The sequence below is a fragment of the Thermothielavioides terrestris genome, chromosome 5 (genome assembly GCF_000226115.1).
Source record: "Thermothielavioides terrestris NRRL 8126 chromosome 5, complete sequence".
In the NCBI taxonomy this organism is placed as follows: domain Eukaryota; kingdom Fungi; phylum Ascomycota; class Sordariomycetes; order Sordariales; family Chaetomiaceae; genus Thermothielavioides; species Thermothielavioides terrestris.
The window spans coordinates 2,253,428-2,268,392 of NC_016461.1; the positions used below are offsets into that span (position 1 = coordinate 2,253,428).

Sequence of the window (14,965 nt, forward strand, 5' to 3'; positions counted from 1 at the left end):
GACCCACAAGGCACGCCACAGAAAGTAGCCCCACCTTTTCAACTTCTCGTGGCTGCCAAGCCACTGAGGCTGAGCTGAGTTAATTGATAGTTACGCGCTTCAACTCGTGTCCCTCGCCGCCCCACTGGCACGGGACGCGTCCCACCAGGATGCAAGCAGGCGCGACGCCAATTCACAGGCGCGTCGGAAGCTTCCTTCCTCAGCAACACGCACTTTCCTCTCAACCAGCTTCGTGCTTTCTTCCTCTGCAGTCCACCACCGCCACTTGCACTTTCCAAACGGCAAAATGGCATCGACAACACTAGGAAAGAGGACGCGAAGCTCCAGAGAAGCGGGTAAGTGCGCTGCATGTCCTGCACCTCGCCAGGGAGGCTGCGATTGACACTTCTTCTGAACAGAGCCCAAGCTGAGTCTCGACTTCGACTTCTCGGCCAAGCGCGCCAGGCGGACACCAAAAAAGGCCAGCGAGAAGCAGCTCCCCGTCCCCAGTGACGTTGAGAACGTTGAGAACGAGGAAAATGAATTACCCGAATCGGAACCCGGGAGGGAGGTTGAATCTTCTTCGAAACCCCAGTCTCGGCGGACGTCTGTCGCCAACACTGTTAAGAGCTGTAAGAAGCGTCTGGAAACCCAACAACTTTCCAATCGCTGATGATTATGCAGATAATGTCGCACCCGTCACACCGTCAACGCCTCGCCACTACGATGTCTTCGCTCGGAGCACAACAACCCCGCGTCATCGGGTCATGTCTGTCGGTAGGCTGTCGAAGCGGATGACCCCTCAGTCGCCCCTCACGCCCGCCATCCTGCAGACAGTCTACCATCAGGCGCGGCAGCTCTTCTCTCGCAGCGCAGATCCCGGACAGCTGATTGGACGCGACGAGGAGCGCGCCAAACTCCAGCAGTTCCTCGCGCGTTGCACGACGCCGCATCCGAGCGGATGTCTCTATGTCAGTGGCCCTCCCGGCACAGGCAAGAGCGCCATGGTGGACAAGATTACCGAGGAGACCGCTTCCGGCTCGGATTCCATCAGAAAGGCGTACGTCAATTGTATGAGCATCAAGTCGTCCAAGGACCTGTACATCACGCTTTTGGAACAACTTGGCGGCGAATCGGACATGTTGGAGGGCGACCTGGTGGAGGCGCTGCAGAAGCTCTTGCTCTGCAAGAAGACAACCAATGTATTCCTGGTTGTGCTGGACGAGATCGACCATATCTTGACCATGGACCCGGAGAGTCTATACCGCGTTTTCGAGTGGTCCCTGCAAAGGACGTCGAGGCTCACATTGGTGGGCATCGCCAATGCGCTGGATCTTACCGACCGGTTTCTCCCGCGGCTCAAGTCACGGAACCTGAAGCCGGAGCTGCTCCCGTTCCTCCCGTACACCGCACCTCAGGTTAAGAGGATCATCACAGAACGCCTCAAGAGCCTGGCTCCCAAGGGCGCCGCTGCCGACTTCGTCCCGTTCTTCCACCCCGCCGCCATCGAGCTGTGCGCCCGCAAAGTCTCCAGCCAGTCGGGCGATCTGCGCCGAGCGTTCGAGATCTGCCGGCGCGCCCTTGACCTGGTGGAAAACGAAACGCGTCTCCAGCACGAAAACGAAGCCAGGGAGCAGCTCCTGCTCGCGACGCCGTCGCGCAAAGTCCTCGGCGAGAAGCGCAACCTCGCCTCCTCTCCAGGACGTCCGGCCGGAGCGCAATCCATATCCGCCGAGCTCCGCAGATCCCTCCAGACCCTCACGGTTGAAACCGCCCCGCGCGTCACCATCGCGCACCTGAACAAAGTCACCGCGGCCGCCTTCAGCAATGGTGCCGCCCAGCGCCTTAAGACCCTCAACCTCCAGCAAAAAGCCGCCCTGTGCTCTCTGCTCGCCATCGAGAAGCGCAACCGTGCAGCCGCCCAGGCCCAGGCGCAAACCACTACCACCTCATCCGCTTCCACCCCAACAACCCCATCTTCCTCCTCCAAGCCCCGCGGCGGCGGCGGCGGCGTGTCCGCCCCGACAATCAAAACCCTCTACGAGTCCTACTGCACGCTCTGCACGGATGACTCGCTGTTGCACCCGCTCTCGAGCTCCGAGTTCCGCGAGGTCATCAGCAGCCTGGAGACGCTCTCGCTCATCACGCCCGTCGACGGCAGGATGGGCGCGCTGCAGGGAGGGATGGTGGCGCCCACCGCCGCGGCCGCGGCCACGACTCCCACCAGCGGCAGGCGCGGGAGACGGAGGAAGGATGGGTTTGCTTGGGGACTGGGCGCCGGCGGGAATGGAGGGGGCGCGCTGATGGCGGACGAGAGGAGAGTGGCCAGCTGTGTGGGCGAGCGCGAGGTGGAGATGGCGGTTGTCGAGGGGATGGGCGCGGGGATTCTGAGTGGGATCTTGAGTGGCAAGGCGCTGGACTGAGTTCTGGGCCCCTAAGAAGGGCGGTAGGGAGGATATTGTTCATGGTTTGCTTTGGCGGGTTTGTTCGGCGGGTTTGTTTGCCGAGTCAAGGGCGTCATGCAAAGAAAGGAGCTCGTTGTGTGTTCGTTTACGCATGGCATGGCGTGGCAGGGCATGGCAGGGAATAGCACGGCATAGCCAGGTGCGGCGCTGCGAGGAGTTGTATATGGCTTTTTGTTTGGTTTGCAGATGGGCGTTTGGAGTTGGTCTGGCTTGGCTTGTGGTTACCTAGACACGGGGTCTTGTATCAGCTTAGTTAGACCTCCCTGCTGAACTCGGGGAAATAAATCATGGGTAGACACCCAACTGTGGAACGAGTTAAGAAGATTGACTAAGTGAATAAACTCCCAGCATCCTAGATCCGGCTCCTTCCAGGCTAGTGCCTGCCAACTAACCAAGACCCTGCGAAATACATGCGCTTGCTCGCTTCCGGCGTCGTCATCATCAACTTCTTCACATCACAACTCCAACCCGGCAAAACACCGGTGTGTCTCAAAGCCGGGCTATAACTATAATGGGTAGCTGTGTATGTCTCCCAAGCACGTTTTGATCCCTTCCCCCAGCTGATCCATCGCCCGTTCAGTTTAACTGTGCGTGGGCATGGCGACGTCGGCCTTCTTGGAGATGGCGTCCTCGGCGCTCCACAGGGTCGTGACCGTCTTGAGCTGGGTGTAGAAGTTGACGCCGGGCCGGCCGTAGAAGGTGCTGGCGCCGCCGCCGGCGACGCTGCGCTTGTTGCCGGTGAAGCTGAACATGGGCAGCGGCACGGGGATGGGCACGTTGATGCCGACCTGGCCGGCCTCGATGCGGCGGCGGAAGGCCTCGGCGGTGGCGCCCGACCGGGTGAAGATGGCGACGCCGTTGCCGTACTCGTTGGCGTTGATCAGCGCGATCGCCTCGTCCAGCGTGTCCACGTTGAGGCAGACCAGCACGGGGCCGAAGATCTCCTCCTTGTAGCACCGCATCTGCGGGGTGACGTTGGTGATGATGGTCGGCGCCACCCAGTTGCCGTTGGGGTACTTGGGCGGGGCGTAGCCGCGGCCGTCGAGGAGGATGGTGGCGCCCTCAGCCTCGGCCGAGGCGATGAGGGCCTCGATGCGGGCTTTGCTCTGCGGCGTGATGACGGGGCCGAGGTCGGTGCCCGGCTCGAAGCCGCCGTTGACGGACAACGCCTTGGCGCGCTCGGCGAGCTCGGGGAGCCACTCCTTGGTCTCGCCGACCAAGACGAGCGTGGACAAGGCCATGCACCGCTGGCCGGCCGCGCCGAAGGCGGCGCCGACGACCGCGTTGAGGAAGTGGTTCTTGTTGCAGTCGGGCAGGACGGCCGCGTGGTTCTTGGCGCCGAGGTTGGCCTGCACGCGCTTGCCGTTGGCGGAGCCGCGCGCGAAGATGTACTCGCCGGCCTTGTTGCCGCCGACGAAGCTGATGGCCTTAATGGCGGGCTCGTCGAGGATGAAGTTGACGGTGCGGTGGGCGCCGTGCACGACGTTGACGACGCCGTCGGGGAAGCCGGCCTTCTGGCACAGCTCGGCCAGGATCATGGCCGCGCCGGGATCGCGCTCCGACGGCTTCAGGATGAGCGTGTTGCCGGTCACGGTTGCAATCGGGATGCACCAGAGGGGGATCATGGCGGGGAAGTCTGTAAATGTCAGCATCAACAGTCTTTCTTCTGCCGCGACGGCCTGGGAGGAACATGGCACTCACTAAAGGGGCAGATGGCGGCCACGACGCCGAGCGGCTCGCGGTACGTCCTCGTCTCCATGTCCTTCGCAACCTCCAGCACCTCGCCCTTGAGCAGCTCGGGCGCAGCGCAAGCAGCCTCGGCCACCTGCAGGCCACGAAGAACGTCCCCCTTGGCATCGGCAAACGTCTTGCCCTGCTCGAGCGTGATGCTGGCCGCCAGGCGGTCCCAGTTCTCGCGGATGAGCGCGACGAACTTGAACATGATCTGCTGGCGGTGCAGCACGCTGGTGGTGCGCCATGTCTCGAAAGCCTTCTGCGCCGAGGCGACGGCGGCCCGGAGCTCCTCGTCGGTGTTTTGCGGCACGCGCGTCACCAGGTTGTTGGTGGCGGGGTCGTGCACATCTATGAACTGTGTGGTGCTGGACTGGACGAACTTGTTGTCGATGAAGAAAGGAGTGTCGCGCACATCCTGGATCTTGTCGTGTGTGGTCGGGTAGTTGGTCGCCGTGCTGGCTAACCCAACAGCGGCCGCGGCCGGACGCAGATGCTGGGCCGTGGCATGTAGCCTTCTCACCGCCGTCTCCGAGACCGCCGACTTAGACGGTGCCATTCTTGCTGCTAAGGCCGCACGCGCAGATCCGGGAGAGCCAAACGAGGTTGTGATGCGTCCGGCCGTGGCAGACGCTGAAACGGCCCTGTTCGCAAACCTGCGCATTGTGTTTCTATTCCGGGCCAAAAACGACGTTGGCACTGAGCTGCTCTGATGGTTGCGGACTTGGTGGGCTGCACTGACTGCAGTTCATTAACCCCGGTCTCTACAACAAGTGCCGAATTGAATTGGCTGGAATTCGCCCCCCTGCTCTGGCCTGCTGTCCCATTGACACCCGCAGCGGGTTGGCAGGCGGGCGGCTCCCTTTTATCCGACCCTGCGAAGTCGCTGTCGGCAAGAGGCGGCTGCCGCTGTGAGGAGCAATCGTGGGGAAGGAGCGGCGAGTTGTGGGTCTTCTCCGCATCGCCCAAAGCCGTGTCCTGCCGACCGCCAATCAACAGCGCCCAATTCGCAGCGGTAACTTACCCGCAGTATTCCGTACTCAGAACGGGGCCGGGGCTGCGGGGAAGGCCCGGAAACTGGGGACAACTCGCAGACAGAAGCATCAGGGGCCGTTTGGCTCGAGACCAGGACCAAGTCAATCGCGACAAAAATAAGCAAACTGCCACACAGGAACGCAAAGAAGGAGCCAGCACAAATAAGCCACGGATGTGCCCAGTACTAACGCCTGTTGTATTTTGGTGCCTAGAATACAGTTGCGCCGTGGGACCCCGCAGACCTAAAATGAGCAGAAAGGAAGCAAAATAAGGGATCTCCAGTTCGCGGCCACTGACTTCACTACTCGTGTCGTAAGAGTAGTGCTTGTGCTCAAGTACAACTCCCCCGAAAAGTACGTTCCGCCCTCGGAAGTACGCTGCCATCTACGACTGGCTGCGGGTGGCGCGCTTGGTGGCGTCCTTGGCAGTGTCGGCGCCAGTCGCCGTGGCCGAGGCAGCCTTGTCCTTCACCTCCTTGGCCTTCTCCTTCACATCCGTGGCAACCTTCTTGGCGGCCGGGGCGGGGGAGGAACCAGCGCCGAGAAGACCAACGATGAGGGCAACAACAGTGACCAGGAGGGCCGCGAGACCGCCAGCGACCTCAGGCACAGACTTGATGGCCTCGATGGGATCCTTCTTGACGAGAGTGAGGAAGAGGTCGAGCTTCTCCTGGACGTACTTCTTGGGGTCGTCAAGGAATTTGAGGTCGCTCGGGGACTTGGGCGTCTCCTCGACCTTGGGCTTGTCCGCTTCCTCGAGCGCCTTCTCAACCGGGTGCTTCTTGAAGAAGGTCTCCTCGGCGAACTTCCTGGCATCCTCGACTGAGTGACCGACGTAGATGTTGTCGAACAGGATGTTGTTCTGCATGGTCCAGATCTCGAAGCCAATCTGCCATTAGAAAGGAGGTGTCAGCAACAATCGGGTCTCCCAAGCTCAAGCCGGAGTAGGGGAAAACTTACAGCGCCCATAGGCTCAAAGTTGGCGGGGTGCTTGTCCTCGAAGTAGTCGGGGTTCTTGATCTTGCGCGGAGCCCAGGGGCCCTTGTAGGCCGGGTTGTCAATGTACGGGGGGGTCCACTTGCCCTTGTAGGCGGGGTTCTTCTTCATCGGCTTCGTCCACGGGCCGCATCCAGAGACCTCCGCGCACTTGGGGTTGGCAACAGTGGGGGGAATCCAGTCGCCGTCCTCCTCGTCATCCCAGTCCTCGGGCTTCTTTGCCTCGGGGTCGGGAATGAACTGCGGCTCATCAACAAGCCAGTCCTCAGGCTGAGTAGCCTCCTCGTCAACAATCTCGTACGGCGCATCCTCATCCCAGTCATCCGGCTTCTTAGCATCCGGGTCGGGAATGCGAGCCTCGTCAACCCAGTCATCCGGCTTCTTGTCCTTGGGGTCGTCGATCTCCTTGGGAGGATTGACGGCGGGGGTGAAGTCCTCGAGGAGGCTGCCTTCCTTGACCTGCTCGCCGTTCTGCTGGATGATGAACGTGTTGTTGGGGTGCACGATCAGCGTGTAGAGCTCCGTGGTCTTGACGATCTTGGCGGTGGGGGCCGAGTTCAGGTGCTTCTCCTCGTAGGCGCCCGTCTTGGGGTTCTTGTGGTTGAAGATGAAGTGGACCTTGTTGGTGTGGCCGCACTTGTCGGGACCGAACATGATGACGTAGGGGGTCGTGTTGGAGAACTCATCCTGGTGCAGGGCCTTCGTGTCCCGCAGCAGCTTCATGTAGGCGCCACCGCACTCGAGGTTGTCTGCGACGGGGCGGGTTAGGGCTGAGACGCACGGCAGCGGAGACTGGGAAGAGCGAGCTTACTCTGCAGCTTGACCTCGTACTGGACCACCAGGGTCTTACCCTTGGGGTCGATCTTCTTGGGGAACTTGGCCGAGATGGCGTGGTGAGCGGCAGGGTTCTTGACGACAAGGCCCTTGTCGCCCTCCATGCCCTTGTAGACGGTGGGCTCCTCAACCGCCCACTCGCCGACGTACGCCCACTCCTCGTCGCCGGTGTTGCCCTTCTTGGCGTGCGAAGGCTTCCACCGCGTCTCCCAGTCATCGGTGAACTGCTCGAGGAACGGAGCCTTGAGCTTGGTGGGCTGCCAGATCAATGGGTGTCAGCATGCGAATTTGCGATTCAGGTTCCAATTGAGAAAAAAAATGGCAAGCATTGAGTTTCTGGCGGAGGGACAAGGTGGATGCGGAGCGGCTGGCAACCGCGATGCGGGGCGATACTCACAGTAAAGGTCGGGAGCTCGGGAGTAGACTTGGTGGCCGACTCGGCGACCGAGCTGGACGAGCTCTCGTCCTTGAGCACCTTCTGGTCCTCGGCATTCACGCCACCGACCAGGAAGGCCGCGCCGGCGGCAGCGGCAGCGACGTTGAACCTCATTGTGCAGAACCGAGCGCTATCTCAAGCAGCTCAGCGAAGCCAACTGACGGATGAGGGCTGCAGACGGGCGCGGAGATGAATGGAGAAAGGAAGGAACTGTCGACGTCGACAGACGACACGATGGGGGTGGGCAATGGATGTCGCTCCCAGAGCTCGAAGGAAAAGGAAAATCAACGGGGGTGCGTCGCTAGCGGCTGGAGGTGGACAATTTGAAGCTCGGCAGGCGATTTCTGACAACGTGTCTTTAACAGAGAAATGCTGAGCTCTGAGCTCCCGGCCGCTGCCGCGACAGCGGGACAGCGGGGGCAGCCAAGGGCTCTGCTTGCTCTGCTTGGCTGGTCCGAACAAAGCAGTTGGCCCCAGCGCGGAAGTGCTTGGAATCTTCTGTTTGATTGGACGGTGTTGGCCAAGCCTTAGCATTGAATGGAACATGGATTTCTCAACGCCCTGTCCAAGGCCGCCTCAGCCCATGGATGAGATCACGATTGCACAACACGCTTGCTTTGAGAGTATGGTCCTTCGCTCTTCAATGCCTCTGAAACCAGCAGCTACTTTGCTGTGGGATGATCTGGCTCCCAATTGGCATTTTTTCTTTGCCTGCAAGTGCTCAATTGCATCTCGAACCAAGCCGCCCACACTGCAAGGTACCTGAATGGTTTCTTAAACTGTCAGCGGACCGCTGATTTGAAACCGCATCCCCCCCACCCATTAACTCGTAGATAGCGACAGCAAGCGTCTCCTGCGGATATAGCTCTGTCTCGTGCTAACTTCCTCACCCACTGGGTAGACTGGGACGGCATGAATCGCGCGGTTATGAGCCTTGCTTTTGTTCCAGGTCCAATGCTTGGTGGAGGCAAACGTTAGGTACCGCTAGGTAGACCACGCCCTCCAAGCGGCAAACAGCGCTCGATAGATTCTCGTTCTTGAGCTTCAGCAAGCAGAAAGACTACGGGTGTGAAACAAGCCCCTACGTACTGGCTCGGAGACGATAGACAGAATCGGCACCGTTTCGACGCTCCGGGTCGGGGTCGGCGCCACGGCCTGGCAGAACCCGTCTCCGCCACTGCCGGGAGCTGCCACACTTAAGCGGCCGCCGTAGGGTAGCTCCCGCTCCGCATGCCAAGCGGAGGACCGTTCGGGACCACTCCGAGGGAGCGATTTCCCTGTCGTCAATTTAACCCCAAATAGCCTCATTTGCAATCAGACACTGCCGCCCTCATAAAAATTGCCGGCAAGACGGCCTTGATTACCTGCTTCCATCTTGCCCATTTTCCAGAAGCGCCAAGGCCACAGCACAGTGCGGTCGAGTGCGCCGCTAACGTGAACAGAAAGGCCCCCAGTCTTGACCGGCCCCCGAAATGACCCCGCCATCAGCCGGCCAAACGGCCGATAACAACGATCACCTCGTCCAGTCCGACGACCCGGACCACCCGGCGAACCTGATCCCGTCGCTCTGCGCCAAGTTCTGGACCCTCGGCTGGGTAACGGGCACGGGAGGCGGCGCCTCGATCCGCGAAGAGTATGTTGCCGCAAACTCGCAGCTTACGCCCAGACGGGTACCCCGCCATCGCGATGAGGGGTTTCACTAACCATGCGCGCAACGATGCGCCCGCGCCCGCGACAGTGACCTGGTCTACATCGCGCCGTCGGGCGTGCAGAAGGAGCTGATGAAGCCGTCCGACATCTACGTGCTCTCGCTGGCCGCGCAGGCGCAGTCGCTGGACCGGCGCCAGCGCATCTACCTGCGCAGCCCGCCCAACCACAAGCCGAGCCAGTGCACGCCGCTCTTCCTGGCCGCCTTCACCAAGCGCGGCGCCGGCTGCTGCATCCACACGCACTCGCACTGGGCCGTGCTGGTGACGCTGATCCTGGAGACCCAGGGCCCCGGCCGGGACCGCGAGTTCCGCATCAACAACATCGAACAGATCAAGGGCTTCGGGCGCGGCTTCGGGAAGAGCGGGAACCTGGGCTACCACGACACACTGGTGATCCCGGTGATCGAGAACACGGCGCACGAGGAGGACCTGACCGAGTTCCTCGAGGAGGCCATGGACAAGTATCCGGACACGTACGCGGTGCTCGTGCGGCGGCATGGGGTCTATGTCTGGGGCGACAACGTACACAAGGCGAAGACGCAATGCGAAAGGTTTGGCGTCCCCAAGCCGGGCTCTGATATTTACGGACGACAGACTTGCTGACGCGCGAATCCAGCCTTGACTACCTCTTCCAGCTGGCCGTCGAGATGAAGCAGCTGAACCTGCCCTGGGTCACCGACATCGAGCCCGTGACGCCGCGGCGGCCATAGCAATGCATCCAGAGAGAGAGAGAGAAAAGCAGTTGGCGTCCGCCCGTCACACATCATCAATTGAAGCGACCACCAGTTCCTAGCCAGCCTGAATTACCCTGCCTACCTGACTACATCCTCCCCCGAAACTCACTCCAAAAAAGCGAAGACAAAAGAAGCCATTAAAATAGCTCATAAATTAGCCCATTACGCCCTCCGCTTACCAGCACCAACAAACAACCACACACCATCCTACCTGAACCACTTCTTCGCTCCCCTTCCCTTCTTTTCCCCCCTCAAAAACAACTCACTCCGACCCCTGACCTCCTCCTCAAAGCGCCATCACAGCCGCCAAGAACCCAACCGCGCCGAGCACCCCACCAGAGAGCTGCATCCCGACCGCCGCGGCACCCGTAGACGACGACGCGGCAGCGCCCGAGCTCGTGCTCGACGGCTGGTTGCCGCTGGTGCCGGATCCGCTGCTGCCCGAGGCGGAAGAGCCGCCGCCGTTGCTGCCAGAGGAGCTGCCGCTGCCGCTGCCGCTGCTGCCGCTGCTGCCGGTGGGCTCCGGGGTGCCGCCAGAGGCCGTGTAGTAGTTGGCGCCGATGCAGCGCTCGACGCAGGACGCGTAGGCCGCGGTGTCGGAGGCCGTGCCGTTGCCCTTGGGGCACTCGGCCACGCACGTGGTGGTGGCGTTGACCTGCGGCGGGGGGTGGGCGTGTCAGTATTGGCTTTGTTTTTTTCGTCTTCGGTGCATAGGTTGGTTGGTTGTGTTGGGGTGGTGATTGAGAGGGGCCAGTGAGGAGCTGTTGTGGGGGAGGGCGAAGGGAAGGGAGGGAAGGGATGGGAAGGGAAGACGAGGGGCGAGGACGGAGACTGGCAATGGCAACGTACCTGCGCCGCGTTGGGGTTCGGCACGGCGATACACTTGGAAGTGCAGGCCACGTCGCCGGGCTTGCACTTGTCGATGCACGCGATCATGGCGGCCTCGGCCGAGGTCTGTGCCGCCGTAGCCGCGTCGGTCGTGGCGGTGGCCGGAGTGTTGGTGGTCGTCTGGGCATTGGCGAACAGGGCCAGGGTGCCCGCGAAGAGGATCGTGGTGAGGCGCATGTTGTCGTTACCGTGAGACGGTTATTAAGAATACGTTAGGTGTGTAGTGTAGCGAGAGCAAGTGGCAATGCTGCAACGAGCGTTATCGTACACAAAGTGAACGAGAGTATCGGTATAGTGTAGACCAAGATGATGGGAATACACAGCGAGCGTCAGGGTCGGCTGAGTCAAAACAGGTGAGGTGGAAATTGGAATTCTCGTCCCTGATGCGCGGGTTGGGCGTTCTTAATAACCCGTCGTCACGAGCCAACCAGCCCAAGCGGCAGCTCATGGGCGCGGCGTGTGTGTCTCTGCCCTGGCCCAGCGAGCGGCAAGGAGAACTTCCACTTGCATCCATGGGTGGGCTGCCCTCCAGCTTCTCCGCCGCCACATCCAAGGAAACTCGGCCATGCTGTCTCCACTCCCAAACACGAGGGGGGGTTCGTCCCTCGCCATCCATTCAAGTCGCGCCGCACTGCAACGGCATGCAGGTTAATAAACCTGGCAACGAGCCGGGAATGCATGGACAGCCCAGGGGGCAATCAGAGTTCACTCCGTCTCCCTCGCTGGTATGTTACTACGCTAGTGTACACTATAATGTACGACGATTCTGTGCCTCGTTTCACTTCCAGTTCTCCTCTCGTTGGTGTGAGGCTGTTCCATCACATTTGCACCCGTCCAACCTGTCCGTCACACCACCCCTCGCATTGGGACACGAAATGCCAGGCGCACACAGTCCACGGCACTCCACTACGGAGCTCACTGCCCGGCTGGGTCTTCAGCCCAGCTGGCCTCGGAAAGGGAAAAGCAATGCCACGCCAAAATTACGGGGACGGCGCCGCAGGGGGTGGCGGCGGACCAGGGCAGCGCCAAGCGCCATTGCCCGATCTGGCCCTCCGATCACTCTGGGCGCCAATCAGGAGGCGGGCCTTCACGTACGCTGTGTACACGTAAACAGGTGCCAGGGAGAAGACGGAAAAGACTGGGGCGCTGTGAACCGGGCCGTGCGAGCCCGGGGGACCTTGCCCAGCCAGCCGTGTCGTCGGTTTAGCCGAGTCATGTACGGAATGCTCTGTAGTCATGGCTTTTTGCGCAAGGAAATAAGAGCCTGCGGCAAAATTCAGTACATGAACAATCATCGAAAATGCTCGAGGAGGCCGGGAACGGAGTCGACGGGGCTCGTCTCTCGGGGTCCTATCGTTGATTTGTGTTGCGGATGTTGATGATGAGCATCGAAGGTGGGCGGCGCAGTGGACGATCATCCGACGATTCGCGTGCTTGCGCTCGCTGGCTGGTGTGGAGCCAGGGAGAAAGGCGTAAGGCCATTGACCAGGAGCTGCAAGCAGGGGCCAAGCCATCAAGTGTCTGGGCCGTGCCGAGGACAGCGCCGAACTCGTTTTGTCACCTGGACACGAATGCTTCAGCTCGAGTCGACTGTGATTTGTTCCGTCCTTTTTGTTCACTCAACCTGAACAGGATGCAAGACACAGAGACCGCGCTCGTTCAACCATTTGCGGCAGAAGCGGACAACTAGGTAGGTAATATTAGAGGCCACCAATCTCCCATGTCTGGAGAGTCTCCCGCAACCGGTTCGCGACACAACCTTCTGTGTAGTCAATACTGGAGGCAGTGTGGAACGTGGTTGCCACTGTGCGCAGCCACAGGAACAGGGAGAAGCAAAAGAAGCTAGCAGAATCTTCCAGCGTTGCAATGCAATGCGATGGGTCCGCCAGGATGGAAATACAGTGTACACTATGTACATGTACAATTCCACGGCGAAACAGCGCTGAGCCGCTCCGAGACCCGCGTACCCTGCTTCATCGGTGGTATGGAGGTGAAGCCATCGAGAACTTGGCCAACAATGTCGAGCTGATGTTCGGCTGCGAACGGGGCGCTGGCGAAGGTCAACAGTTGCCGTCTCTGATGCTTTTCCCGGTCCTGATTGAGCAAGGGTGAGACAGTGTACATAGTGTAGACTGCCACACCGTTTTCCCTTTAGCCAACATGTGTTATACAATCACCCACTGGACTAAGTCTTAACCACGGGGTGCAGCACCTCCATGTGCGGGCTCGGCTTGCGCGAGCTGGAAGGTTCAAGTCTAGGATCCTCGCGTAGACGACCAACCCCGGAGTCGCAGGGTAGATGCGATCCTGGGGCGACGCAAGTCCTAACAGCGCCTCAAGCTGGAGTCGCGAAGTTGGGTCCGAGGATTGTCGCAGTGGCGGAGCCTTTCCCTAAGCCTTGAGTATTCCTTCGTGTGAGGGGACGGCGGTCTCCTGTACACGGAGAGGGGTCGCAGCGACTCCAGCTCGGGACACGCAGTCGATGTCTGTTGTCATGACTCTGGAGGGGGGAATCCACCTTTCGGCGCCCCAAACAGGCACGTCAGAAGAGCCGTCTCGCATGGCCCAACTTGGTGAAGCGGGGTGGTCTCCCGCCCTCGAATCCACGCTGCTCAACCCGCCCGCAGCCTCACACCAGCTCGGCGCTGCCAGCCTCGACCAGCGGTTTCGCGTCGGACCAGCGCAGGATCATGATATCGCTCTCCCTCCCGTCGACGTCGGCATCCGAGTCGACGCCGCGGCCGGCCACAACGGTGTCCTTCAGCAGCCGGATGAACACGGCGGTCTCGAGATCCGGCGCGTCGATCATGCTCATGCCGCCGGCGGTGTCGTTCAGGTTCTGCAGGTTCGCGGGGAAGGCGGACAGGAAGGAGGACAGGTAGTGGTTGTGCAGCAGGGCCTGGTGGCGGGTGGCGTAGGCCAGCTCGACGTCGGACAGGCGGGCGCGCAGGGCGTCGGTCGACAGGTAGTGCAGCGCGTGGCGGTCGATCTTGGCCAGGCGGGCGCGCAGGAAGCTGCGCACCAGGTAGCGGTAGCGCTCGAGCTCGGTCTGGATCACGATCAGGGCGAAGTTGGTCTTGGGGTCCATGTCGCCCGTCATCTCCTCGACCTTCTCGATCTGCCGCTTGATGGCATCGTTGATGCGCTCGAAGAGGCCGTTGGCTGGCCAGCTGCAAGCTCAGGTCAGTATGGGTGGGTGGTTGTCCAAGCATTCAATTCGGGGCTGGATGGAGGGGAATGGCTCGCGGATTCAGGGTCAACTAACGGAAGGAGCTCGGGGGCAGATCGTTCGGCGACCCAGGCGCGCGTCAGGTCTTGGAGATCGCGCTTCTCCTGCGGCACGGCGTGGAATGTCGGGTCGACTTCCCGCAGGATGTCGTCAATGTCCATGGTGAGGATGCTCTATACTATGTATATTTGAAAGCTTCCAGGCTCGTTTGGCAGGTCCTGAGTTGGTGTGTCCTCTCGTGCCACAGTGCACACTGCCCTGCATACACAGTCGCGCTGGATGTGAACAAACATCAGTCGCGTCGGGTCTGCAGTCCCGCTCGGCTCGGCGTTGTTGTGGGGGCCGTCAGGCGGCCCGAGTGCGTGCCAAGATTCAACCTTGCCGACTGCCGGTCCACACAACCCACCCATAAACCACAGCGCCTTAGCCAGCTGGACTTGGCAACTTGGCGGGCCGGGCCAGTACGACAGGGACGTGGAGCGAGCAGACCGACTCTGGCAGACGAAATGGCTTCTTCAGATGGATCCTTTCGCGACCACGCTCCCAGAGCGCGATCGGTCAGGTTTCCACCGGATAGGTGAGACATCGCCAGGCCCACATGAAACATTGGTCGCTGGCATGTCGTGGCTGCTGGAGAGTGAATGCTCGACGTTATTGTTGTCGGGGTCGTTGTTGGGACCCGGGACGGATGAGGATGCCTCGATGAGTGCCTCTGGCAGATAGTTGGGTTTCAAGACCAGCGTAGGAGCAGTAGCTGGTACAGGTTAAGGGGCATGGTGAGTTCCGTTCCAATATCCAAACTCAAGCGACTTTAACTATTTGCCCCTGACTCACCTGGAACGTTGTCTCTAAGAGTAAACGAGTGTATAACATGGTACCTTCTCATTTCTCGACGTAGAAGCACTTGAACGAATGTGCTGATTTCCTCAC

At 60.6% G+C, this 14,965-nt stretch overlaps 6 protein-coding genes across 6 annotated transcripts; 2 read left to right on the top strand and 4 right to left on the bottom strand.

Annotated features, from left to right (window-relative positions):
- The first annotated feature begins 155 nt into the window (after positions 1-155).
- On the top strand, positions 156-2,714 carry THITE_2121819 (uncharacterized protein). The gene is made up of 3 exons (XM_003656696.1): positions 156-335; positions 399-611; positions 664-2,714. The coding sequence occupies exons 1-3, from the start codon at positions 287-289 to the stop codon at positions 2,400-2,402; spliced, it is 2,001 nt and encodes a 666-aa protein (XP_003656744.1). The 5' UTR covers positions 156-286; the 3' UTR covers positions 2,403-2,714.
- THITE_2121822 (uncharacterized protein) lies at positions 2,714-5,252 on the bottom strand. The gene is made up of 3 exons (XM_003656697.1): positions 4,918-5,252; positions 4,146-4,846; positions 2,714-4,080 (listed from the first exon to the last, which is right to left on the bottom strand). The coding sequence occupies exons 2-3, from the start codon at positions 4,732-4,734 to the stop codon at positions 3,026-3,028; spliced, it is 1,644 nt and encodes a 547-aa protein (XP_003656745.1). The 5' UTR covers positions 4,735-4,846; positions 4,918-5,252; the 3' UTR covers positions 2,714-3,025.
- Positions 5,217-7,866, bottom strand: THITE_2121824 (uncharacterized protein). The gene is made up of 4 exons (XM_003656698.1): positions 7,437-7,866; positions 7,017-7,296; positions 6,170-6,954; positions 5,217-6,098 (listed from the first exon to the last, which is right to left on the bottom strand). The coding sequence occupies exons 1-4, from the start codon at positions 7,587-7,589 to the stop codon at positions 5,595-5,597; spliced, it is 1,722 nt and encodes a 573-aa protein (XP_003656746.1). The 5' UTR covers positions 7,590-7,866; the 3' UTR covers positions 5,217-5,594.
- Positions 7,867-8,885: 1,019 nt separating this feature from the next.
- Positions 8,886-10,083, top strand: THITE_2121828 (uncharacterized protein). Its single transcript, XM_003656699.1, has 3 exons — positions 8,886-9,108; positions 9,214-9,735; positions 9,801-10,083. The coding sequence occupies exons 1-3, from the start codon at positions 8,948-8,950 to the stop codon at positions 9,892-9,894; spliced, it is 777 nt and encodes a 258-aa protein (XP_003656747.1). The 5' UTR covers positions 8,886-8,947; the 3' UTR covers positions 9,895-10,083.
- A 121-nt stretch (positions 10,084-10,204) lies between these two features.
- Positions 10,205-10,983, bottom strand: THITE_2147249 (uncharacterized protein; the record flags this gene model as incomplete). Its single annotated transcript, XM_003656700.1, has 2 exons — positions 10,205-10,573; positions 10,768-10,983. 2 exons carry the CDS (start codon positions 10,981-10,983, stop codon positions 10,205-10,207), a joined length of 585 nt encoding a protein of 194 aa, XP_003656748.1.
- A 1,792-nt stretch (positions 10,984-12,775) lies between these two features.
- On the bottom strand, positions 12,776-14,196 carry THITE_72944 (uncharacterized protein; the record flags this gene model as incomplete). The annotated part of the gene is made up of 2 exons (XM_003656701.1): positions 12,776-13,976; positions 14,072-14,196. The coding sequence occupies 2 exons, from the start codon at positions 14,194-14,196 to the stop codon at positions 13,436-13,438; spliced, it is 666 nt and encodes a 221-aa protein (XP_003656749.1). The 3' UTR covers positions 12,776-13,435.
- Positions 14,197-14,965: the final 769 nt, after the last annotated feature.